This window comes from Alligator mississippiensis, chromosome 5 (assembly GCF_030867095.1).
Source record: "Alligator mississippiensis isolate rAllMis1 chromosome 5, rAllMis1, whole genome shotgun sequence".
NCBI lineage: Eukaryota > Metazoa > Chordata > Crocodylia > Alligatoridae > Alligator > Alligator mississippiensis.
This window is the reverse complement of record NC_081828.1, coordinates 27946416-27973612: the sequence shown is the minus strand read 5'-3', so window position 1 is coordinate 27973612 and position 27197 is coordinate 27946416. Positions and strand designations below refer to the sequence as shown.

General features: G+C 40.8%; 1 protein-coding gene across 5 annotated transcripts; it reads right to left on the bottom strand.

Annotated features, from left to right (window-relative positions):
* Window positions 1-1686: 1686 nt before the first annotated feature.
* Window positions 1687-25061, bottom strand: SAMD13 (sterile alpha motif domain containing 13). 5 transcript variants are annotated; one of them, XM_059727998.1, is made up of 5 exons: window positions 24989-25027; window positions 20714-20956; window positions 20062-20146; window positions 9189-9300; window positions 1687-2839 (listed from the first exon to the last, which is right to left on the bottom strand). In XM_059727998.1, the coding sequence occupies exons 2-5, from the start codon at window positions 20763-20765 to the stop codon at window positions 2696-2698; spliced, it is 393 nt and encodes a 130-aa protein (XP_059583981.1). In that variant the 5' UTR covers window positions 20766-20956; window positions 24989-25027; the 3' UTR covers window positions 1687-2695. The 5 variants fall into 5 exon arrangements, with proteins under 5 accessions (XP_059583981.1, XP_059583980.1, XP_059583982.1 ...); XM_059727997.1 differs by lacking the exon at window positions 24989-25027 and adding an exon at window positions 21535-21702; XM_059727999.1 differs by lacking the exon at window positions 20714-20956 and having other exon boundaries at window positions 24989-25061.
* Window positions 25062-27197: the final 2136 nt, after the last annotated feature.

Below are 27197 nucleotides of genomic sequence, written 5' to 3'. Positions count from 1 at the left end.
GGAGCTACTGTCCCTCCTGTTTCCATCCAAATCTGACAAAAAAATGTCAAAGTTATAGGTATTTCAGTGATTCCCCATTATAGTCTATGGCCAAGTCACCTAATCTCTCCAAATCGGTGCCGAATCTTGCGAAGCCGATTTGGCCAACTCGATTCAGGACAGTGATCCGAATATCTGAATTGAATCACTGTCCTCCGAATTGTTAGAATCCAAATCTGAATGAAATACTTCCCTAGCCACACAGGCCTAATAGTGAGGTTTGGTCAAAATAGCCAATGCCTTGTATTTCACAAGGGATGATTCAGTGCGCAAGTTTCCCAGGTATTGATATTAATATCAAATTTCTTCAGATTGGCTTTTAAGGTTTCCAAGGTGTCTTTTGCCCACCTCTAGAGCAGTGGCCATTAGTGAGTTGGGAATATAGGACCCGTTTCAGGAGCAAAACAGCAGACCATGCCTTCCTTGTGTGTCTGTAGCTAGAGAGAGGTGAATAGACTATTTGTATCGTCTCTGGCTCAACATTTCATAAGTTACATGTTTGGTGAGGGAAAGAGAGGGTCTGTTAGCTGAAAACATCTGGCTTTGGCTTCCTCTTTCAAATGACTCACAATCTGTACTGAAGCAGAGGTTTTCAAAAATACCACCAATCATTTAATAAAGCAAAACCGAGCAGTGGAGCGTGCAGAGACTATGACAGCACAGGAAAGCTAACAAAATGGTAAAGAAACACAATGATCACAGATAGTAACCAACTCACTTCTATTCTGCACAGCTGCCTCCAAATTCCTTTTCATCCTGCTAGCGAGTTGCCTCTGCTTGCACGAGCCAGTTCAAAATACTGATTAAAGGAGAAAATGGGTCTGGGTGCTTTTGAATCAAACTCATTTGCTCTTAAAACATGGCAAGAAGAACTGCAAAAGAATCTGAGTAAATCAGCTTTGTTACATTGCAGAGATTTGAATTGGCAACTGTCATTCTCTACAGTCAATGAATATTTTGATATAATTCTTTGTATTATGTATATTAATGATTACTTCATGCACTTACAAATACAGTATTATATTTAATGGACCTTTTCCAGTTTTTCTATATCTTTCTTAAAATGGAGTTCTGATAACAAGCCAATCCTGCAGCTGAAGCTAACCAGTTCTGAGTAGAGCAGTACCATCACCTCCCATGTTTTGCATAGGTCCTCACTGAGACCATCAAAAGTAATATAGGAGACGGTTTCCTAAGAAAATAACTTCTATCCTATTCTATGAATTTCTGTGGGTATGGACAAATGAGCAAATTTGTCCATATCCACAAATTTGCTCATGTCCATGTCCAAATTAAATTTGCAGGGAGTTAGAAGTGTTGGGAACTTGCCATGTTTGTGGTAAATGTCTGGTCAGCATGTTCTTACTCCTACAGTAAGTGAAAGCTGGGACCCCAGCCCCTTTTCACTGCCTCTGTGATCATCTCACAGTCAATAGAGCTATATCAGTTTATAACAGATGAAAATCAGGTGCCAAAAATGTGAATGGATAGATAAGAAAGCAAAACATTTAAAGAAATGACAACACAGAACATCGAGAAGTCTTCTGAATTCATGCTACTGTGTAAATAGAGTATTAGGAACTTCCATATGATACAACTACAACTAAGATAACATGGAGACAGCTGATCACTCTAAAGAAAACTGAATCAAAACATAAAGAATGCTTTATTGAAATAGCAAGCAGCCTATCAAATAGGGAACTGGTACAAACAGATTGAACAAGACTCTCTTTTAACAGAGATGTATGGTAACAAGACAGCTTTTTTCAAGTTTTTGGAAACAAGCATCTAAGCCATAAGTCAAGTAAAGCATCAAAAATTATTCATTACAACACCATGAAATACAATAATATTAAAAAATGTGCAGAACTTATTTTTACAACCTTCTGCAAAAATTGTTAGAAAACAAGTTGTTATAAATAAAAAAAATAAAACAAACATTTTTATTTCACAAAGCAATACAGGCTTTTTAAAAACAACCATACCGTATCTAGAACTACTATTAAAACTGGGTGAAAACAAGCTGAAAATATAAATGACACCCAAAATACACAACCCAGTTTTAACTCTCAGCAACGCCTTCTGCTATAGAAGGGGCTATGTTAGTTGTATGTACAGCATTAAACATTGCAACATACCACAAGTAAACCTTAATAAGGTCAAATATAGGACCCTCCGCAAAAAAAGGGCGAGTTGGCAAATCCCAGTCTAGTTCCATAAATTACAAGAAGCAGTAACTTCAGCAGGTATTTGGCATAAAACAAAATCTCCTTTTGCTGTTTCAACCCTAGAGATGTACGTAAATAAACCTGTTTTGGTATTTTCAGTAACTCTTAAAAGTCAACCTCTTGTGTGGCTTAAAAATGAAGAAAAAACCTTCTTCTCTTTCTCATCACGATATAATGATCTGACTATCCCAGTGTCTTCAGTAAAGAAGCTGAAAGAGAAAAGTTTTAGGTACTATCTGAAAATTCATACCACCACTCTGAATCAACTTAGTGCACTACATTGCCAAATCTATCCAATAGGATATATATCATTTTCATTTTGTTTAAATTCTTAACATATATATTCTTGTTTTACATAGTTCCATTATATGAAACCAAATTGCTTATTTATTATTTGAGGCACAATGTTACCCCAAAGAGACAGTTTGTTATAAAGAATTATTCTTTAGATGTTGTGTCTGTAGAGGTTTTATGTGATACTCATAGATTTTCAAAGCTGGCCCCAGTTTTAATGAAAGTCCAGTCAATACATCATTTCTTGTCATCAGTAGTAACGATTTCCCATCTATTTCCTACAAGAAGAATTAAAGAATAATTAAGGCCAATGTATAAATCTAAAAAGAAGAGCTTTGCAACAGACATAGAAATAAAACAGAGGATCAGTAATGAAAATAAAAAATAAAGGCTTGATCTTTTCTAAATGTTGACCATCTGCAAATGAACACTGGCTACTACTGCCCTGATTTTCAAAAGTGTTAAAGTACCTGCCAAGTCCATGGATTCTGGCAGCAATAGGAAACGTGTCATTCATGCAGGCGCCTAACTTGAGGCATCCATATGTGAGATTTTTTCCTTCCACCATATGTTTACTTCAAATGAATAGGTACAGATGGTGTAGCTTGTTTTAGTATTAGACAGAAAGGGAAAAGAAGTCTTGTGGGAAAGGCCGTGAACTGGGATTCAGAGATCTAAGTTTCATGTTCAATTAGGTTAGATATTGTTTTGTGTGACCCAGGTCACTAAGTATCTGTGCACCTGAGTTCCCTGTCTATGAAATTAGGACAATCATGCTTTCTCATCTCATGCTCTGTCCATCTGAGATTATTTTTGAAAAATTCATTGTCGATAACTTCTACATGATCACAGAGGCAGAAATAGAACCCAGATCCCCTAATACCTACTTCTGTGCTTTAAGCATAAAACTATCTTTTTAAAGCAATCACATTATATGACACTCTCCAAACTACACCTATAGTAGCTTTACACACACCAGAGTCTGAAGAGCAGTAATTGGCATCATAGGGCTGAAGTGAATTACTTTTGGATGTTGAGTTCCTGAGAATTATGTGCCTTGATGCAGTTACGCTACACAACCTTTTCTGTAATTTGATTTAATAAAGTAAAGCATTTAGGGATTCTGAATTTGTTCACAAAAGACTAACAAATAGTTTATAACTTGTACTCAAACCTCTTTGCCTACACTACAATATATAGTTAATTGTTTATTAAAATATCCTAAGCTGTCAGCATTTATGCAAAAAGAAAACTCCCCCAAAATGTATTGTTATTTTCTGTTTACAAACTTCCAGTGGTAATTTTTTTTTTTTTAACAAATTTATATCAGTAATGCTTGCCCAGGAAATGTGAACTTCATGACAGAGAGCATTTTGGTTCACAGTCAAAATCATGAGAAACAAAAGATTCATGATTGTGTTCACATTGATTTGCCTGAACTGAGATCACTGTGTCTTAGATAAAGATTAATAAATGCAAAGTGCAGAGAAATTATATATGTGTGTGTGTGTGTGTGTGTATTTTTTTTTCAGTCTTTAAAATGTTTGATTCATACCAATACAAGACTTAATCCATAAATCTATGGTACTTTTACACTAAATCTAGATGAGCTATTTATAAATACTTTCCTTTAAGCTACATGAAACAAAGTATAAGCTGTTTGAAATCTCCCTACTAACTATTTCTATTAGTTCCTAAAACAATGTGTCATAGCTTAACATCTGACAATGTCTTTACAATAACTTGTTATTAAATTATATCCGTGGCCTCTTACCACCTGCTGTTGAGAATGTTAATGGTCAATAATGGTTTCTATTCTCTCTCTTCCATTCACCACAATTCTTTTGGTGGTGACTTTGACACCATTAACTATTTTGCTGGTCGTTATGATTGATTTGAAGTTGCCTTTCCCACTGTTGTTGAGTGATGTGATGGTGGATGAAGAGCAGCCCCGAGCTTGCTGAGAACCAAATGAGGTAAATCCAGTCCCTGAAATAGGAGACACTCCAGAAATAGAGACAGAATATCCTTCATTGCCTCTGCGTCTTCGTCCATGGAGTCTTCCAGGAATGTCAGAAAAGGCTTCAAATGCATCATCCAAGAGTTTCCCTGAAAAGGCATCTGTTCCTTCAAAAACATTTGGGTACAGGCTACCCAATGTGAATTCAGAATCAAAGTGTTTCCCTTCTTTGAATTTCTCTCTCTTCCTATCTTTTTCTTTTCTTTCACCTTTACCTCCACCTTTTCTTTGTTGTCTAATTAAAACTCCTTCAGTAGATTTGTCATAGACATTCCGTTTTTTAGCATCAGATAAAACCTCATAAGCCTTAAAGACTTCAACAAATTCCCTTTCTGCTCCCTCTTTATTCTCTGGATTTTTATCTGGATGCAATTTCAAAGCCAGCTTTCGGTAGGCCTTTTTAATATCATCAGCAGAGGCATTTTTTTTCACTCCTAGAACCTCATAATAATTCACCATCTTGTCTCAACAATAAAATGAAGATCTTCTTCTTAATAATCACAGAAGATGCAGTGAAAGTGATTCCTCTCAGCTGTATATGAAGAAACACTGCAAGTTTTTAAAAATTAAGTAAGTTCACATTAAAGTGATAAACAAAGCATCCCTCTATGCTTCTCCATGATTGGGCTTTTATAAAGGTATCTTTGTCAGAAAGACACAAAAAGCCAGTGGTTTAATTTCAAGATAGTTGTCATTGGTGGCATAGAGTGATTGTGACATCAGAGAATAACCATACTGATGATGTTACTTTATTTGCATTCTGCAATCCCATTGGTTAAATTGTTGTGCCAGTGGTTACAGAGAACTACATATGGCATCCATGAATTGTAAACCTTTGCTACGATACAGCCAAGAATATCGGTGGGGTTATTTTTGGTACTGGCACTGAGAATTTTACTGTTACATATAGAATGTCAGAGTATTTTACAAAAGAGTCAAAAGATGAATTACAAGCTCATTCCAAAGGCAGCATAGAATTAGTTTCCATTACTAAAAGGTGGAGTGGTCTACAAAGCCGGAAGTCACATTTTCCAATAATACCTAGATAGGTGTATGTTTTGTCCAACCCCTGTAAACAAAAATGATCTTTGTGTTCCCTCTACTTAATGATGAAGGAGGAAACAGTTCAGTGGAGAACGATTTTCCATGGCATGGGTAGATGAAGTAGCTTACTTCCTACCACACACACACACACAATCACATTTCCCCTCCACATCAGTGGGACAAGAGGAATAAGAAGATGGACCAGCTCGTACCTGTCCCTTGGAAAGTTGCTGAAGTGAAAGTGGAAAATCCTGAAGCAGTATTAACTCCTGCTGTCTGCTCTGTGACCATGTGTGAGAGTAGACAGAGGCCAGCAGAGAAGGACAATGCTGGCACTGGTCCTGCTGTGTTGCCATAATGGATGGGTTCCAAGAGGAAAACAAATCTGAGGAGCCTTAGAGACGCAACAACTAACAGAAATACATAGATAAACAGACTCTTGATGGCTAGCAGCTTTCCCCACAAAACCACGGCAGCCGTCCTACTTCACTGTCATCAAGATAACTTGTATTTTTATTATATTTTTCTAATTAATAAAATAAAAGTACTTTGTGCTTCTACACTTCTTTCCATACTGTAGTCTCACAGTTCTTTTAGGCTAGGGACAGACATTATACATAAACTGGTTTAAGTGATGATCAGAAACCGGTTTAAACCTGTACTGGAGCAGATGTTCAATGCACATAAACCAGTTTGAAAATGGCTGAAACCGGTTTGAGATAAACCTGGTTGAGTGTAGTATCAGACTATGGGTTATGCAGTGTCTGTCCCAGACCTTAGTGGGTTGGCTTAATAGTGCTGCTGTAAGGTTAGGAGTTTTTACTGCTACATTATTGGCAAGTTAACTGAGGTACTAAGAAGTTAAGATATTTGACTGAAGTCACATAGGCATATGCCACCGGGTTCGGAAAGAAAAGCCAGGGTCCCTGAATCCTTAGTTTGTGTCCGTCTTACACATAAAACCATCCTTCCTGTGTGGGCAGAAAGAAGTTGCAGGTGATTTTCTTGATCAAGAATTATTAAATTTGGGTAAAACACTTGATTGCTTATTTGTTCATCTTGGGTGCATCTGCACCTGCGCTTTACTGCAGAGTTGACTAATTAGCTTTGCAGTAAAGTGTCACAATCCACATATGCACCGGTACAAGGGCACGGTAAACTAATTAACTCAGCTGTAGGATAGTACTGATGGGGACTATACTATCTGAGAGTGGAGTACTTTACTGCATCCAGTCAGCCCAGCCAGCCAGGGGCCTGCTCCACCCCGGCTCAAATTGCAGCTGTCCCAGGCACGTGTGTATATGCTGTGCCTGGGACCAGTTGATTCTGGCATGAACTGCTCTGAAGTTTATTGTGTTGTATTAATTTAATGTTAAATGTACCCCTTGAAATATAAAATATGCTAACAAATTAAAAACAGCTGCAGAAAGAGCCTACTTGACCCCTTCTGGGGAAATACCCAAAACAAGGCTAGTTTTTCCCACAAGAATAAAAGATATAATTTAGCTACTACACTGTACTTATAAATTACAATCATTTGGGTTTTATTTTTTTAAGCTCTTAAATCAGCTAAATTAACCCAGTGCAGGAGGCTAACTTTATTCTTCTTTCAATGCTGCATTTGTTTTTGAAGAGTTCTGTATTCATTATCATATTTAACTGCACTGCGCAAAACAATGCTAAGGCAGCTCTGTGGCAGGCTGTTTTTGGTGACCACAAGAGGTTAGACCATCAACCTCTGAAAGAGTTTATGGCAAATTTTAAGGAGGTGGATAGATGGGGAAACAAGTATTTGACAAGTTCAGAACCATCTCTAATTAAATAAGCAGTCTTTCAGTTCAAGGGAGGTATATCAGTATACCAGTATATCGGTAGAAGGCAAAGAGTCAGAATATTGGTTCTGAAATATTTTAAATATGTGAGAATTTTAACTTTTGGTAATCATCGTAGGTCCATTAAAATGGGTTTGTTGTATTGGGAGAGGGAAAATATGATTCAAATGCTTGTTACATATGAAACTAGGTAAACATTCCAGCTATCTAGCTTCCCAGTTCAAATTTTACTTCACCGAAACAGAACCCTTTAATTTGTAAAAAATCTTAAAAAGCAAACAAAGAAAACAGGTAGAAACAGCTTGTCAGGAAAGAGATTGATATTATTTGGCTCATCAGTGTGATTTCTCTCACCAGTATTTTTGAATTTATCAGATCCTGAACTGTAGGAAATAACATCTCAGTGAAGGATGTAAAGAATAAAAAGACAAGTGTTTCCAGAACATCACCGCTCTCATCAGATCAGATTACTTTGGTATTCATTCATTCGTTCGTTCATTCATTCACTGTTAATATACCATTTGGGGAAAGCATTTGAGTTTGGAGACTTAAACTTGGGCAGCTAAATCCATACTGAGGCACCTAAACCTGATATTTAAGAGTGTTGCTATGCCCAGGAATACTGCATCTTGCAAAAAACCAGACCACTTATTCTGCTACATTAATACAAACTTTGCTGTCTAAATTTAAGTCCCCAAATCTGTACAGTTGGGGATTAGTGTTCACAAAGTGTGAGCCAGACTGATAGACCTGGTTTCTAAAATCTGGATTTACATACGCACTACATGGTAGTGCGTAAGCAAGCAATTTTCCTGACACTGTTTCACTCATATGCCTCAGCAGTGTGCAGCTGGCACAGTTTCAAGGACCTGTTCAATCATTCAACCTTGCTGCCAACAGACACTGCTAGCAAATATGTTAGTTGGTACCATCTCATGGTGGTTATGTAAATAGTAGAGTCTTTTTACATGGGACATTGAAGCTCTCCCTGTTCAGTTGTGACATGGGCCACACTTGAAGCAGTGATGGGTAAGAGAAAGGCTCCACATTTCTCCTTATCAGCTTCTAGCGTAATCCACTCTCTGGTTGCCCTTTCTGTCCATTTTTAAGGCCATGGATCCTTCACATGGCAGAGAAATGGCTGCCATGCAGGAGTATGACCTCTTTCCTCTACTTTCAACATGCTGTTTCCTTCTCTTTTTAGCTAACTTTTGCCTGGAACCCTTTACCCAAACCACGAGAGAAGGTCTCAAATTGAACAAAGCAGCCCCTGCCCCACTTTGCTGACATGCTCTTCCCACAGCAATTTGCTTTTCAGAGCATCAGCATCTGCCATGCATTCCTGGATTTACATGCACAATGCATCTCTAAGGTAGGAAAATCCTATCCCTGTTTAACGTACAGTGAAGCTGAAATAGTGACTTGACCAGGCTTGTACAAGAAGACTGTAGCCCAAGCCAGGAACACCGTTCAGCATTTTTTTTTTTTTTTTTTTTTTAGCTTCCAGACTAGTGCTAGAATTACAAGACTAGCTTTCCTCCAGCAGTGCTTTGTGAAAGGAAAAAGCATGCAAAGATAAAAAACCCAGGAGCAGTCACACACATGAGCCCTTCCAAGGAGCCCTCTCCAATTGCCTGTGCAGTAACTTTTGTACAGTGAGTCCCTGTGGCACAATATGAGGTATCAAAGCATTGTGGCAGTTGAAGGGTTAACATGGGCTTCCCAAGTTACCTGTTCTTGAAAAGCAATGGCTTGTTCTTCAAATCCTGCAGTTCTGAAGTAATTTACAACATCAGTAACAGCCCAGTCAGCAGGGTCAGGAGGTCGCCCGTTTTCTACTGAACTGCAAAATGCAAATCCAGACAAGTAATCACTAAATGTGCACATACTCCTGTGTGTGCACCCCAGCCACATTTTCTGCAAGATAGAAGGTGTCTTTTGCAGCCCTTATACAGAAAAAATGGTTGCTCATATTGACTCCCACTTCAGTGACCTGATAACAAGGTCAACACACAACAGTTGGATGCTTCTCCTTTTAGAAGCACGTAGATTTCCATCTTAAAATTAGCCAGGGTAAGTCGCCTCTCTTACCCAGGCCCTGAAAATGATGCATTCGAGCTCTCCCACAACCTCCTGGCACTGGAGCCCAGGGCCTACCATGTTTGAGACTTCGACTCTGGTCTCTCAACACTTTGCTATTTGTTTTCTTCTACCAAGCTCTGTACAAAAGATTTCTCATGTACTGTCCTTGATTTTCCAGTCTTTTTGAAGATCAGATTATGTTTCTTCATGGACTAACATCTTTGTACATACCTCTATTAAAATATATACTTACATATTTTTTTCTAAATCAGGGATACACATACAGTGATAAGCTCTGTAAATACTCGTGTTACACAAGTGTCCAAAATTGCTGTTAAGACTTAACAAATCTATGGATTTTCTAATCAGCTATGAGCCCTAGAAAACATCTGTTAAACATAATCAGAATCCATTCCTTATTCAGTTGACTTAGACCAGCTGTTTCAGCAGCAGAAATAACAAATCCTTCTTAAGAAGAGACTGGACAAACACCTGGCTGGGATCATCTGACCCCAGCACTCTTTCCTGCCCAGGGCAGGGGATCAGACTCAATCTGCTGAGGTCCCTTCTGACCCTGAAAATCTATGAAATCTATAAACGCTTTCTATTGGTTATTAATTCAGAGCAATTTCAGACAGCATCCCTTATCCTGAGCCTGCCATTGTCTCACAGATAAACTTTTTTTCTGCAAGGTGTTGGTCAGAGCTGCATGCAGCTACACTGGCTTCCTTTTCAAGCACTAATTTATGGAAATGACCAGTGTGGGAAACACTCAAAGCAAGCAACTATCAGTACTTTTCTAAAATGCTTCTATGGCTTGAACTTTCAAAATACTGAAGAAGTTTGCCACAAACGTTCCTCAAACAGGCTGGATCATCGTGGCCAGCAAATAGTCCCTAATGGCTCAGTGTCTAGTTGGGAAGAAGTATCAAATGGGTCCCCAGGGGTCTATCCTAGATCTGGTATTGTTTAATATCTTCATTACTGATTTGGATGATGGGATCAAGCGCATGCTTAGAACCAAGGTGGGTGGAACTGCAGATACTCTGGAGGGCAGGGGTTAGGATCCAGAACAACCTGGATAGACTGGAGAAATGGTCTGCGATCAATGAGATAAGATTCAACAAGGACAAGTGCAAAGTCCTGCACTTAGTATGGAATAACTGCATGCAACAATACAGACTGGGGAATGAGTGGTTAGGTTGAAGTACTGCAGAGAAGGAGTTGGGGGTTATGGTGGATCTTAAGCTGAATATGAGCCAAGGAGTGTGCTCGTGTTACAAACAAAAGCCAACAGCATCCTGGGTTGTATTAACAGGCGTGGCTTGCAAATCAAGAGAAGTGATCAAGTGGACAAGAACTGAACCAGGATACTCAGAGAAATTGTGGAATCTCCATCCTTGGAAACTTTCAAAAGCAGGTTAGATAGTTTAGTTACATGGGATGGCTTAGTGATGGATGATCCTGCTTTGAGCCAGGGCTGCACGAGATGACCTTGTGAAGTCCCTTTGAGCCCTTCTTTCCTACAGCCCTTACTGAATGGTGTCATCCTTGTCAATGGTATTAACTGTAGCATCAGTGATGAAACAAAAAGTTATAACTAGATGTATATACTTCTGAAATTAAGCTAATCACCACCACAATTCCAATGAGTTAAAGGAGTCTTAAAAGATAAACAGTGTCAAAGAGCAAGGCTTGAATATAACAAATATTTTGAATATGAATATGAAAAAGGCCACATTCAACCTTCAAAAAGGTGCCCAAGAAGCTCATGGAAGTTACTGGGATTTACATGCATATGTTCAAGAACAGAAATTTGGATCAGATATTTACAGCTCTAACACACTGTAGCTTGAATATGAAAGCAGAGACTGCTACAGTTCCTTTACTATGAGCAGTCTTCAACCTCAAAATTTAATTCCAGATGCACAGCACATACAGGTATATCTCTGTATGTACAATGAGCCCATGAACTTCAAACTCTAACAAAGTTCACATAATCAAGGCGTTCAGAAAGACGGTACTAGCAACTCCTGCAAAAAAAGGCTACTTTCAATTGTTTTGGATATTTAAAAGATAATTCTGTTGAATCACTCCTTCTCTCCATGCATCTGTCAGTCAACAGTGAACTATACTGTGAGCTAACAGTGAAAGCAATGGCAACGTTGTGAGGTTCATATCTGTAGCTTACACCTAAACTAAGAGCCAAATTCATGGTGAAGAGAGTTCCTGCTGCTCATAGGGCCTCATCCGTGTTCACACACATTTTATGCTTCAGCCATCTACGTAGACACTTATACAGCCCCCTTCCTCAACCATGGTGTCAGTGCTGTTCTGTTCCTGGTGGACAGACAATCCCCCAAATTGCCAGAATCATGGCAACTGGGATCCAAAACTAGGATCTAATTTTTGGATATATTCTGGTATTGCATACATGACATTTTTGGAAATACTTTGGTATTGCATACATCAGCAATCCCCTTATTTGAGGATGATCTTTACCATGGCTCATTGATGAGTTTTGAGATGATTTAAAAGTCTGATGCTTGAATCACAGATCTGTCTGCAGAAGTTGCAGGTCTTTCCACAGGGAAGAGAAGGCTGCAGGCTAGGATTCCTCTCTTCTTCCTTCTTCCTCCACTCTCTCTTCTTTACCTTGAGATTATGACAGTAGGTCGCTCACATTATGTATCTGTAGAGGAGAGTGGGGATGATGACTGCACTGTAGAGCTGGATCTTTGTGTCTTCCTAGATATTGCAATGAATAGACATGTTAAAGCAATTTCCCAAAGGAGGCATTTGCATACCAGATACTGTGCTGGATCTTCTCATCAATATTCACTCTCTGAGATGGCTACTGAGGTAGGGGAAAGGCTCAACTGCCTCCAGGGTCTCTCTCTCAATGGTATTTTGCAGAGAGGGGTCACATAATGGCCTGGGGCAGGCTGATAGAACACTTTAGTCTTCTTGATGTTGAGAGAGAAGCCCAAAGTTTGGTAGGCTCCTTCAAAAGATCCAGTGCGGTCTGGAGGTCTTCCTTAGACTGTGCAAGGATGGTGCAGTCACTGGTATATTAAAGGTCAAGGATGGTTGTTTTGAGTACTTTGATCTTTGAGCAAAAATGACCCAGACTGAGCACTGAACAGATGGAGGGCTCTTCATCAATGTTCATTCTGGAAAGAAGGCAGTCCTCAATGAGAAACAGAATGACTGTCAAAATAAATGGAGAACAGAGCTGGGGTGATGATGCTTCCTTGCTTGACCCATTTGAATGACACATAGATCTGTCTCCAATTCACTATGTATATTGGTTGTAAACATCTGGTTGTGGAGAAGCTTCAGGACATTGATGTGCTTTTCAGGGCATCCAAATCTAGCCAGTACTTTCTACAAGGCTTCACAGTTTATGGAATCAAAAGCTTTAGTGAGGTCAATGAAGGCCATATACAAGTCCTGATGTTGTTGTTGACACTTTTCTTGGACCTGGTGGGCAAAGATCATGTCAACTGCCCCACAGGATAGCCTGAAACCAGAATGAGATTCTGGCAGGACTTCCTCAGCAAGAGGTAAACAACTGTTCAGGAGGATGCAGGCAAGAGTTCTCCCTGCTGTAGAAAGGAGGGCAATACCTCGATATTCCCACACAAAAACTTATCTCTTTTCCTCATGATAGGTCACAATGTTGGCATTCCTTAGATCTCCAGTGATCTCTTCACTGTTCCAAGTTGGGAGAATAAATTCATAGACTCTCAGTAACAGTTCCTCACCACCAGGCTTGTTGATTTCAGCAGGTATGCCATCCAGCCCAGTAGCCTTTTTGTTCTTGGTTTCCTTGCTGGAATACCAGACTTCTTCTAGGGGTGGTGACAGATCCCCTTTCAGGGTTTTGGGGGATGAATTCAATGGTGGTATCTGCTACAGTCAGCTGAGTTCAGGAGTGCCTCAATGGGTTCTTTCTATCTAGCTTGGATAGATTGTCTTTGAGGGGCATTGAGCTATCCTGTGATCACAGGACTGTTGGACCATGGGAAGTTGGGCTATAGATGGCTTTTCTTCCCTGGAAAAAGCTATGCATGACACATTTGTCAGCATAAAGCTGAATCTCCTTGGCTTTATCTTGTCACCACTGATTTTTGATTTCCCAGATCTTCCTTTGAGCTTTGGCTCTGAGGAGCTGATACATCTCATCCTCCTGCTGAGATGAGATATCATCTTGCGAAGCAGAATAAGTCCTTCTATTTTGGTTGAGGAAGGCTTGGATCTCAGCTCTCGCTGAACCAGTCTTGGTGTCAATGGGTGGTATAGTCAATGGATTCAGCACAGGCCATATGGGAGTTTTAAACCCCTTCCATAGTTCCTCAATGTTGCCTTTATTTGTGGACAGGGCAGAGATCTTTTAATGGAGACACCATTGGAGTATCCTTACAGATCTTTGGGTTTTGAAGAGATTTGGTGTTGAGAGTCCTTCATATTGGTTTGGGCTGTTTTTGGTGTTTCAGAGCAAGCTGAATGTTCATAATGGATCTGATAAGATGGTGATCTGTTCAGCAGTCATCAGTTCCTCGTGTGGCTCACATGATATTGATATCCATCCAGTCATGGGCTCTAACAACAGCATAGTCAAGAAGAAGCCAGTGCTTAGAGCAAGGGTGCTTCCAGGTGGCCTCTCTGCCTGAAGATGGTGTTTGTGATGACAAGACTGTGCTCCATGCATTTGCTCACAGGGATGCCTTTGGAGTTGACTTTCCCTATTCCTTCCTTCCCAATGGTGCCACTCCAGAGTTCCAGGTCACATCTGACTCTGGTGTTTAAGTCACTGAGAAGAAAGATCTTATCCTCTTTGTGAGTGTTAGTCAGTATGTGGTTAAGGTTGGAGTACAACTGTGCTTTGACATCATCAACAACATCAGGCATTGGGGCATATACACTGATGATAGTGGTGTACTGGCTGTTGCTGAGCCTAAGATGGAAGGTCATAAGACGTACGTTGTCTGACGAGCTGATTCTTGATAGCAATACCAATGCCACAAATGTGTCTGTCCTAGGCTGGTTTCCCTTTCCAGAAGAAGGTGCAGCCTCCAACCTCTTCCCACAGTTGACCCTCTTCCAGTTGTCTTGTCTCACTCAGAGCTTCAATTTCAATGTTATATCTCACTAGTTCCCTGGAGTTGATGGCAGTTTTTCTTTCTGGTCATTTGTTGCCTTGGTTATCCATCAAGGTGTGTTTGTGAAACTCATTATCTTCTTATGATGTTTTTGACTGCAGAGAGTATGATCCCAAAGGACATGGTTATCCAGACAGGAAAAGATAAGACAGCCTAGGTTTCAGGCACCTTTTCTAGCCCCTTCATCATGTAGAGTGAGTAGAGGGGATCCTGAATAGGACAGCCCAGTCACAGTAACCCAGCTGCTGAATTGCTCTCCCTCTCAACCTAGGTTCAAGATGACCATCAGACTACTGCTATCTGCATGCAGATTTGTGGCTGGAGACTTCTGGATTTACTAGTCCTGTCCATCACCAGTAATGCATTGCTGCAGGGCTTTTGGAAGTTGGCACAGGAGACTGCACTGTTTCCTGTGGTAGAAGCCTGTGCATGACTTCGTTTAATGTGAGGAAGCTGGTGCACAGAAACAGCAACTACATGATCTTGACAAGGTGGAGATCTGAGCACAGGGGCAAGGGAGGACACTAAATGACAGGAGACCTCCATTTTTCTGCAGCCTTCTTTCTTCTTTACAGCTGTTGAGATCTTGACATCTTCTATCGGATCCACCACTGAGGACTTCGGGTTGGACCGTGGTTTGTCTGGAACCTCCCTTCAGGCCTGTTCACCATGATTGACCCTACCAGGAGTGTCAGATTAAGGGTGACATAGCTCAGAGGATCATGGGACACAACACAAGCCTCTCCACCACTACAAGGTCTTGGTCCACAGAGAGACATATCACATACAGCATAAATGCCAAACATCAGGTGGTGGGTTTTGGCTTGTTCTTCAAGAGGTTCTTCTTCCTACCACACCATCTCTGCCCTGTCCTACTCAGGTTGAGTAGACAGGTGCCTGTAGCCAGCCTTGCTAGATACCAAATCACTGTGTGTCTGAGTGGACAGAAGACTGACTACACTAAAATATGCACTGATAACCTCTGTCAGTAAGGAGCCCAAGGTACCCTTGCTGTTTTTAAATCAGCCACAGAGAGGAACAAGCAGAATCACAGAGGATGGCTCCAAGTTCTCTTTTTTCTTTGGTGTCTCCAACTTTTATGACTGTTTGAAATTTGACTGGGAGAGTGGTCAACTTTGAGGCTACTGCTTCCCTCTGGCTCCTTGAATTTGTATGTCTATGCATCAACAAAATTCTGACTCTAGAGAGTTATATAGCAGTGTATGCTTTACTTTGCACAACAGCATTTGTTTGGCCTTTTTTTTAAAGCATTTCTGTCACTTATGACAAATGAATTCCGCAGGAATGATCCAAACACTATGAAGGGCCAGCCTGGGAGAGCCTCTCATACATAATGCTGTATTTCATCTTATTTTCATTGCTTTCAAGCATACTGAGCCACATATCTGTCTGCAGTGACCAAAAATCTCTGGAATGACCAAAAATCCCACTCCTCAGCTGGATACTGGGAATGCACTGCAGATGTTTTTTGTCAGTAAAGAATGTCTTCCAGCAGTGTTCCTGCTGAGCCTGGGATGCTTAAAAACTAAAACATACTTTAAACACCTCAGTCCCCTTACTCTTCAGGGCAGTCAAAGCAGTACTTTGTAGGAATGGAGAGACAAGTATTACATCAAATCGGTGAACTGAGAAAGCCTATGCCGATGATATGACACCAACAAACTTCATCATCTCTCAGTTAAAACACTGGAAATTAAAAAAAAATGTAAAAAGTGCTTAATTTCACTTATTCCTTCCCACACATAAGATAAAAGATCTAACCTATAAAATTGCCTCTGCACTGTATCTATTTTTATAAAGAGATTTTAGCTTCAAGGTTACTTCTACTTCAAATTATGATTTAAAAGGTTTTAAACTGAGTATTATTTCTCCATGTATAATAATAGTACAGAAAATACACATAAAGGCTTGGACTTACCAGCTGTAACTGCATTGACTTCAGTATATCTGTATCAGGGATTAACTTGCCCCAATAAATAATTGCACATTCCTGCCTCATAAGGCATAGACTCTTCCTGGACCTTGAGTGAGGAGTGGCTTTTAAAGCTATAAGCCAACTAGATATCTAGATATCAGCTACACTGATTATGAATAAAATGTACTTGTCACCACAGTCCCTGTGTTTTGTTCTTTTATTGCCACCATGTGGTGGAAGCAGCAAGACCTTGAAACATATAGCTGTGAAAAAAACAGATTTCATTAAATCTATCTACTTCCCCTTCAGCTACCTCTGAATACTTCCTTTTGGAGACAAGCACACACATCCACCCCATATACATTCATTTAGATTACAAAGTTTTTGCTCAGTTTAATTACAGTTCCCATCAACTTTAAAAGGCTATCCTCAGTTCAGTAGATAAGTCTTTATCATATGAGTCTAAGGGTAAACTGTCCTTGTTTTGACTGCTTCACCCCTGAAGCACCCACAGTAAAGAAAAGGTTCCTAATTGAAGATAGTTTCTGAGAGATGTGTATGGCATATTATATGTATATTTTTTTCTGCATAGATTAATGTGAATTACAAGTATTGTAACCCATGATTAAAGGAGAGGAAGTTCGCCAGTTCTGAGGGCTGTCACCACAGCACTTGTTATGGGGTAACCAGGTGCTGCATAAGCTTCTTGAAGCAACAGCTATGCTGAGGAGTTGCATTGCTGTCATGCTTAAGAACTTAACCATTGCCAATTTTCTTGCAAGCATCATGGGAAGGGGAGCTTTAAGGAGAGATGAGCTATCTTTACAGATCAGATGCAAAGGGGAGGGACTGGAAATATTCTCTCTCATTTATCTGCCTATGATTGCGACTACACTTACCACCATGGAATCTGTGCACCTACGAGACAAATGCCTCTGAAAACTGCTCATGTTCCCAGCAGAAGCCACGGTACGCAGCAGCTGTGTAGCATTTGTGCTCAGTACTGTCTTTAGATTTGACTCCGAGAGGAATCTGCCCTAGATGTCCAAAGGGATAAAAATCCCAAGTTGAAGTTGCATAAGTTTAAAATGCCTGCTTCCAGACAAAACATGATGGCCCATGCATGCATTACCTTTACCTTTCATGATCTGTGGATGCCAGGGTAGCCAGCAGGGAAAGAGATCTGTCTTAGAAGGAGGAAGACAGGAGACTGAGCTGGAGCACACTTCTGCCATCAAGGTGCTGCTGCACCATTTGAGAGTCCAGCTTCCTCCCAGCAAACTCCTTGGGCCAGTACATGTGCCACTTACTGCTCCCATTTTGAGATTCCCCTCCTCCTCCATCATGCTGGAGACTTGATTAATCTAGTCTGTTCACATGTGCTGTAATTACAGTGCAACAGAGCAGCCTCCCAGCTTGTGTACAGGCACCCTTAGAGACCAAGTCATTTGTTACTTCAGACTGTGTGCGTCTACACTAACTTTTATGTGTGCCTAAACTTAATGCACATTTGCCTAATGTGCATTAAGGCAATTTAAGCATACATCTACTCATGCACACAGTAAAGCACATTAACGCAGTGTGCGGGCTGACTTTGACTGAAGTTAGTCCCAAGTCAGTTGACATACACAGCATTAATGTGCCTTAGCACATCTACACGTGTGTTAAGGCACTTTAGCTATTCATGCCTAAATTTGATACCTGTTTTTGCAGGTATCAAATTTAGGTGCAAATAGCTTAAAAATCACCATTTTTAAGGCGCATTAAGGACATGCATGTGTAGACACACGCCCTTAATGCACCTTAAAAATGGCTAAAGCGTCTTAAATTGGCACATGTAGACACGCCCTCTGTGATTGTGCAGATGGAAGGTACCAACATACTTGCAGCTTAAGCTGCTTTCTCTCTATATATGTACAAATATAAACAAATCAAAGTTCTGCTTGGGGAAATACAACTGTCTTTGCTTTTAGTATGACCAAAGTACAACAGCACAAAAAAATGCAGAGATCAAAGGCCTGAATCTGCTCTGCCTTAATTAATACAGTTGCTTCTTTATCTAGATTTACAATACTAGAGCCATCTTTTTAAGGTTCTATACACCCTAACATACTTTATCATCGTAAATACATTTAAATTAACCTCACCAGCACTGTAATCAGTACCACTGGAACTCAGCCAGTTAGTTACCCACTTCATTCATCATCCAGGACACACAGCATCTGCTTTTTCCAGCAATCATACCAACTGGATGTACTACACCTATGCAGATCAGGAAGAACTCAGCTGGGGCAGAGACAGAGAGAGTATAAGAGAAAATTCAGGCCCTACAATGATATCAGAGGGGTATGGGATTAAAGTGCATAGGGAGTGCATAGAGAGCTGTTAAAACAGAAAATGAGAGAGTTAAATATGTTGGTATTCTGTCTATAGCTTTAGTTTTTGCCATTAGCCAACAGGCAGAGTTATGATAAGAGACTATGAAGATCTTCATTTTACAGAAATCAAAGTACTTCTCTTTACACAGAATCACAAACTTGACAGAACCAAGTGCACAGTTCAGATTTGCTTTATTTTCACATGCATAGCATAGAAGCGAATCTCTTAACAGTAGGGTGACCACATAATTCTTAAGGAAATCCAGGACAGTAAGAGAATCTGGGATGGGGAGTGTTGCACTCATGTGTGCATGCACACGCACCCGCACCTGCCCCACCCACCTCGCACTGTAGCTCCCAGGAGCCCTGATGGCGGGCCAGGATAGCATGGAGGCTCATGGCCAGACTTCATGCCTCACGTGCAGATGCTGGACTTGGCTGGGAGCAGCCTCTCCTCCTCGCCACCAGCAGCAGCCCCAACATGCAGCCCAGGCCTTGGCAATGGCCACTGTGACAGGGCACAAGGCTGCTGGTGACAGACAGCTGCCCCAGCTCACCCCACACAGGTGTTCCAGTCCTGGCTGATGCCCCACAGGCGGAAGAAGTGGTGGGCAGCCCAGCTGGCCACCGCCCAACCTGCCACTGCTGCTCAGCAGAAGCCAGGCCAGACACTGCTTGCAGCAGCAGCCTCTGCCTGCAGCAGCAAAATCTGGGACTTTTGCTTCAATTTACACCAACCAGCTGGGATGCCGGGAAAGCCTACAAAATTTAGGACTGTCTCAGCCAATCCAGGACACATGGTCACCCTACTTAACAGTCTCGCAAACTTCTACATGCTCACTTTAACAGTTCAGTGGCCGAGATACTTCTGTATCATGGCTGGAATATACTAAAGACAACTGAGAACAGAGAAAGCTTATAGCCAACCCAGAGGCAGGGTCCCCCTCTCTGCTGCCATGCCATTTAGGATTTGAAATCAATCACCATGCTGTCTACGCATACTGGATGCTATATATCATATTATACATTATGGATTCACTTACTTTTTGACATCCAGAGAGCCATTTTCCTTGTTTTCCATGTCAACAGAAAGCATGGGAAGGACAGAGGTTTCTTTCACTTCAGAAACTGATCAATAAGGGGGGAAAAAACTGTGTTAAATTATTAGCAAGTAATTTAATGTAAAGCAATATAATGTAACAGAAACAAGTGTTCTCTCCTAGACCACAGTTTTTCCACTGGACAGCAGAAGTTACCGGTAAGGCCCTGCATTCCTCAGAACAAGAGCTGATAGCATCTAATAAACTACGAAAAAGAAGGAGGCTGGTGCTCCAAACTGCAGAGGTACTTGCTTTTAAAAGTCAGTATTGCATGTTAAATTGTGTGTTAAATTTGACTCTTTTCCAAAATAATTAGGTATGTTCTATAAGTATTTTCTATGTCCCCCCTCACCCAGGTATCTTGAGTCACTCGCATATAAGTTTGTCCTCAAAACATCTCTGTGAGATAGGGAAATATCAATACCCCGATTTTACAGATGGGGAACAAAGGCACATACGAGTCAGGCGGCTTACTCATGGTCTCACAGGAGACTTGTGCCAGAGACAAGAATTGAGCCCGTAACTGCCACAAGACCATCCTTCCTGAGCTACTGCGTACCTGTCCTGAGTTCAGAAGAGATAAGCTTGGACTCACCATAAACACAGTGAATTTGAAGAAAATCCAATTTGTTCCCGCTGTTTCCCATGCAGAGTGGTTGGATATTTTCCACAATAGATGTTTTTCCACCTCTACCATGTTCACAAGACACACGTAGAGGTGAACCAAGACTTTCTAATTTTTTTTAGCAAGTCATTCCTATCACACTGTGTAACCAACCAAAGATTCAAGATGCTCTAACTGTGGCATTAATGGATTCCAACAAAATGTCACAGAACCCTGGGAAGAAGTGAGGAATGGGGAAATCATTATATTTATCTAAAGTTTACAAAAATCTATAGGGGAAATTGACATTATTTAACAAAAAACTTTTTGAAAAATAATATTATATTGATTAGCAAGATGCAAAACGCCAAATACAACTGCTACAAACTAAACAAAAAGGTGCTTCTTCCTGTAGTGTAGATCAGATAATTTAATGCAATTTCCCCAGATGGCTTACTTTGTCTAAAGAGATGACTGCAAAATGACAAGTGCAACAATTATACTATTCGCAAAACATTCTGCCCAATACAGCGAAACAAGACTGAAAGAACAAATAAAGCTGCAAAAGTGTGGTATTTTCATTTAGGAACAAATACACAGGCACACAAACTTCCAGTTTTTAATTACTGAGATTATCTTTCAAGAGGTTGCCTCCCCCACCCCCCCTTCCCCCAGTGTGCAAGGAACACTTTCATTTGGAAACTGTTACACACATTCACCATTTTATAAGCATCTCAGAAATCATTCACCAGGCAACATTACACCACATTGTCATTTTTTTCTAGGAAAAAAAGTAAAAAAGAAAAACCTACCTACAAGCAACTAAAACAAATAAATTTACAAGCTTATCAAGAAGAGCAAAAGAACCCCCAAGGTTTCCTTTCATAAAGTAGGCTGGCAAAGGAATTCAATAAGGAGGTACAATTTGACACAGTGAAATAAGATCAGGCTGGCTTAGAGCCAGCATGACGTTAGGAAGCTCATACAAGCTGCACCGACTGCCTTCTGTTTCATGGCTGACTTTTTAAAGACACAGTGTTGTGCCTGCTCACTTTTTGCTAACTACCTCCGGCACACTTATCGAATGCTATAAGTCATAGCTCTCCCACGGTAGAACGTTTAACACCTGTCTTGTAAAAAGAGTCTAGACTCTTTTGAAATTAATTAATTTCTCTCCCTGCCACTCCTGCCTTTCTTCATCGACCCACTGCTTCCTTTCTAATGCTTACACTGTTTTTGTTAAAAGTAATGAGGGCTTTCCAGTGAGCTGGACCCTAGTGAAAAATTCAGAGAGCAAGTGAGCAAATTTCAGATAGGAAAGGGAAGAAATAACTGCAGAAGCTATTGAGCCTCGGTCTCCCTGTAAAAGTATTTGCCTCTGGAAAGATCTTCAGACAGCATCATTTTAGCTTTTTTTGTTGTTAGGAAAGGTTACTTTTAAAGAGAGCAGTAAATTCCCAGTATCATTATGCAGGAGTGTAACACATTTAACACTCAATGCCAAATTCACAATTTGGGGTTTCTGGAACTTCCACCTTGTAAATACGTCCAACCCAAATGAAATGTATTTAGTCAATTCAGTCAGAAGAAACTTTGCTCAAATGGGAAAGCAGCTTACCCAAGGGAACTTTTACATAAAGTCGAAGCAATTAGGTCTGGAAGGATTAATCGCAGAATGCACTTCTTTAATGGATGGGTTAATAACATGAAGTACAGAATGCTCCTCCTGCCTTCCACAGCCAGAAACTGAAAGTTACTTTCCTTGCAGATGTGCATTCAGTATGACAAAAGAGAGGTCTGACTGGAAGAGATGAATAGAGGAGCTCTGGGGAAAAGACTGCACCACCCTCAGCTGAGTTGTACCCTACTTTAAGCAGGCTTCTAGGGGCTATATCTGTAGAGTAAGATATTGTTTGAGGCAAGCACAACTGGCCAATTCTGGCCCTGTGAGAAGAAAGCAGAGACAATTTTCCACAACTAACACTATTTCTGAACGGCAATCATCTTATTTTAATTTCTTCCCTAAACTTTTCAAGCAGGACAAAGAGTGATAGTGAGCCAGATTTTGCTTATGTGGCTCTGTTAGCAATTATAATATTTGCCACTGAAAATCTAAATTAGCTGCCTCTGTTTTAGATTCTTTCAGCTGTGCAAGAAATGATTGCTGTTATGTTAAATGACTGACAATGCTGGAAAAGTGTGCATGTGTGTGGGGGGAGATACTGTTTTTCTACACTAGTGCATTGTAGGATTTCTTCACACTTCTTTTAACACAACCAACTTTAAGCATGCGGCTATAGTTTGGGTTGGGGCACATCTGGGCATTTATTGGTATATAATTTCTTTCTAATCCAAACTTCTCAAAACTATGTCTATACAATTCAACTCTAGCCCAGGTTAGTCCGGATGGAAGGACATTACTATCTAATGCCTGCACGAGGACTTATGTGAAACGATGGGAGGTTTAAGTGGGATTTCTTGGGGAGAGGTCATGACTTCATGAAATCCCTACTGACTGTCACCAACAGCCCTATTGGCTGTTCCATCAATGAGGTCAAGACTACCACAGAATCTGAATACCCCTTTTGCTCCTAGGACCTACCCCCTTTTAAGTCAGACGTATGTACCCTGACTAGATAGTAAAACACAAGTTTGCACTGCTATTGCCTGGGCCATAAATATCCTTGACTGGAGGGCTCCAATCCCCAGGATTCTTACTGGTCTCTAACACTCTCCTGAGCATTAGTCACTTGGAAATATGGTATCTGTCAACTTTATGCAAAGATTTGCAGGCGAGGCTTAAAATCCAGCAGCAATTTCACTTTGCCTATATTATGCACGGTCAGATATGTAAACAAAATCTACACACATCATACAAATGGTTCAATTTTGTGAGATATCCACAAGTGATGGCAGGGCAATTTTGTGGTGCTTTAGAATTAATTTTAAAGAAATACATACACATAAGTAAATTAAACGCAGTAGCGAATACTTATGGGGTGGTATTACACAGTAAAATACCACCTTTATTTCACACTTCCCATGATGCCCTGGAAAAAGTGGCATGCATGTTTGTTATGTTTAGTTGCACAAGGCAATTATTTTTGTTTCTCAAGAAGTATACCAGATCTAAATGCAGACATCTTGAGCTTACTGCATCAGCTGTTTTCTAACTTTGGTAATGATCTGACATTTGAGGATACACACAAGCCAGCTATTTACTCACACCCTCTCATTCTTTCCATCATAGTGTTCAATTAATCCTTACAGTATTTAAAATAAGGTCCAGGTTGCACGTGTGTTCTTCCTAAAAGACTTTGAAAAGCAAGAGACAGGAATTCAAGATGCCATTGGATTCTGGCAGAAGTCAATTCTATTCTTCATGTTTAATATTTTTCAATCTGTTCTGACTGGTTGCTAATTCAGTTAAGTTACCAAAAGTTAATCACTGAGATACTACTTGGAGAAAGAGTTGGAGAGGTAGAAGCTGATGAGGGATACAAGGTTTTAAAAGAGTATTTGGCTTTTGTTTCTAATGAAAAGATTGTTCTGGCTACATTGGAACAAAGCAAAACCAAGCAGTTCTGTCCTGTGGCAAGGAATCAGCCCCGAGCACTCCTAAATTTACGTCTACCCGAGATTAAACATTCTAAAATCGGTGCATGTACTAGATGCTTATTAATTCCCAAATATCAGTTATATATTGATAAGCCTTTAATGTTCCTGGAAGTGGCAGTAGAACATGGACATGAAATACTCCACATATTCATGGCAACGGGAAGTGCAGCAACCCTGTATTAGCAGAGAGACACTGGAGAAGCAATATAGAGCCAAATGTCCTTCCTTTTGCAATGTCATGGGGAGAATGTCATGAACAAATATGTCCAAAGCAAAAATTTAAGTGAAAAAAAAAAATCAGATCACTTTCACTTTGTGAATTCATTTTTGCTGAAACACCAAGGCAAGCTCCTTTATGGAAAGGAATTAATTAGCTACTGTTTAACAGAGTGAAATGTACAGCTTTAGTTTTTAATTGCTCCTACACGTGCAGTAATTTCCTCTTTTATTCTTCTTTTTAAGAATAATGCATAATCCCCAATGCAGAAGCTCTTCATACAGGGCTGTGGTAAGTTGCCTTAATACAGTTCAGTACAAAGCATGCATTTTTCAGGAGCTGCTCCGAGAAGCAATACAGCAGTAACTAAGCCAGGCAGATGGAAACTGAATATTAACTGCCCCCCTCCCTGAAGTGCACAGCTCACTTACCTTTCTTCATAGCCAGCAAAAGCCTGCCTTCCTCTCAGCGGAGCAGCACCCACATGCAGAGTTCCAAATAGAAGACACGCTAGCCAATTGCAGGCAACCTGTCAGGCCACACGGCATGCTGGGAACTGTAGTCCCCAGGTCCATACCAGAAAACAGGCTTCACCTTCACTATTTAGAGCAGTGGTTCTCAACCTTTTGGAGTCATGGCATCCCTCCATAACATCTCTTAATTTGGTGCAACTACAGTTGAGACCCACTGTTGTACTGCCTCTGTTTACCAGGTAACTATTTATTCAATAAGGAGTTTACCAGACTTTTAATATTTCCCTTTTCCCACAAGAGCATAAGACAGCAGCAGTGCAATTGCTGGCTTCTGTCCATATTCATGTTAAAAATAAATAAATAAATAAAAAAATCAAAAACCAGAAAACAACCCCTACCCTGCCAAGAGATTTGATTTTTCTATCACTGATGCAAGAAATTCTCAATTTGTTGCAATGGAATTATTCCAGGTTTACGCCATGTTAACTGAGATAGGAACAAAGCCTAGACAGCAAAATAAAGTGCTATTCTAATCTTTTTTCTTTGTTAGAGGCTCCCACTGATATGAATAGGATTGTCAAGAGTGGAAAAAAGGTAAAATAACGAATTATATTAACTCAAATTGACCCAATATATCCTAGATTATGTAACATTTTTATCTCTTGGATTAACAGAAAGTACGAGGTTCTGATTGTGAACTCTTTAAAAAAGCAAACTGCGTACAAGTGGGAAAAAGGCTGCTATAATAAAGACCCAGGTATTTGTATGCTTATGTAACTAAAACAAAGTGCTCTAGCAGCATATCAGTGAATCCTTATGACAGTGGCTCTCAGACTGGGGGACTGCCACCACGGCCAGGTGGCACACCTCCTGCAGAGCCTCCTGTGGAAGAGGCTGTGGCATGAGTGCCAGCTCTCGCTGCAGCCCTTTGTGGTCTGACCCCAAATGCTCCACCCAGAAAAAGGCAGACAGGACAGTTCCACCTGCCTCACATGCCTGTTTCTGGAAGAAAATGTGTGAGGTTGGACTGAGAATGGCTGGGGCAATAGCGGGCACCTGTGCCACAGCCACTTCCTGATCTGGCTTTGCAGGAGATATGTGGTAGCAGCACGGTATCCAAGCTGTGGTACCCTGAAAGGATATCCCAAGCTGTGGCAGCCCAGCTGAGAACCACTAGACCTAGATTTGCTTTGGAGAGTTACTGGTTGGCAGGAAAGTCCCTCATGCCCCTCTAAGGGCACTGATGAAAGGAGCAGGGCATTTACCTTAACCTTTTGCTTGTAAACAGCCTTGCCAATATACAGATCTGTGTAAACATGGGTGACTGGTGCCTCCTGAAACTGGGGGGTACAATTTGTGGGGGGCAGCGCTGGCAGCGGGGTGGCGAGCAGCGACCACTTGCAGAAGCTGGTGTTGGCAGTGGGGGGTTAGGGTGGCGACTGCCCGCAGAAGCTGGTGGCAGCAGCGGTGGTGAGCGGCAAACTGATCGCAGAAGTTGGGGGGGGGGCCAAACGGCGAACTGCCTGCGGCCAATCTCAGGCGGGGCAGATCCCCCCCCAGTCGCTTACGTGTATAAATGACTCATTTGTAAAGAAAGTTACAAGTAGGGTAACTGCTGATTAGGGAGAGAACAGTACTTCCTCTTCAGGACTGGCAGAGTTTGCTTCAGTAAAATATTTAAAGTGTTCATGCTGGTTTGCCTTATTTTCTCTTGCTGTCCACTTTGAGACACAATCCACTCATTAGGGAGAGTTTGGGCAAAAATGGTGAGGGAGATTTTATCCAAACTGATTCAGAAGGTCAAACTCCTTGTTCTCAATGAGTACCTGGTGCACCCCTGTAGGAAACCGCAGCCAACTGATGGTGAAGAAATCATTCTGTGTTTTGATTTGGTTTTGTTGGCCTTCAAATTAATTCTTACCGCAGACATGGAAGGCAATTTGAAACTGGCACATATTTAGGCTGACTCACTGCCACCTTTCTGCCAACAGACCTATCAGTATTTCTACTACTAACAGCAGAAGCCTATTAATAGTAGAAGTCTTAAAGAAAATCCTCCATCACATCACTCACTTCCTAAGAGTGTAGAACTGAGAAAAGGACTCTGGCCCATAAAGTCCGGTCCTACTGCATTTCGGATAACATCACCACACAGTTTCCTGACTAA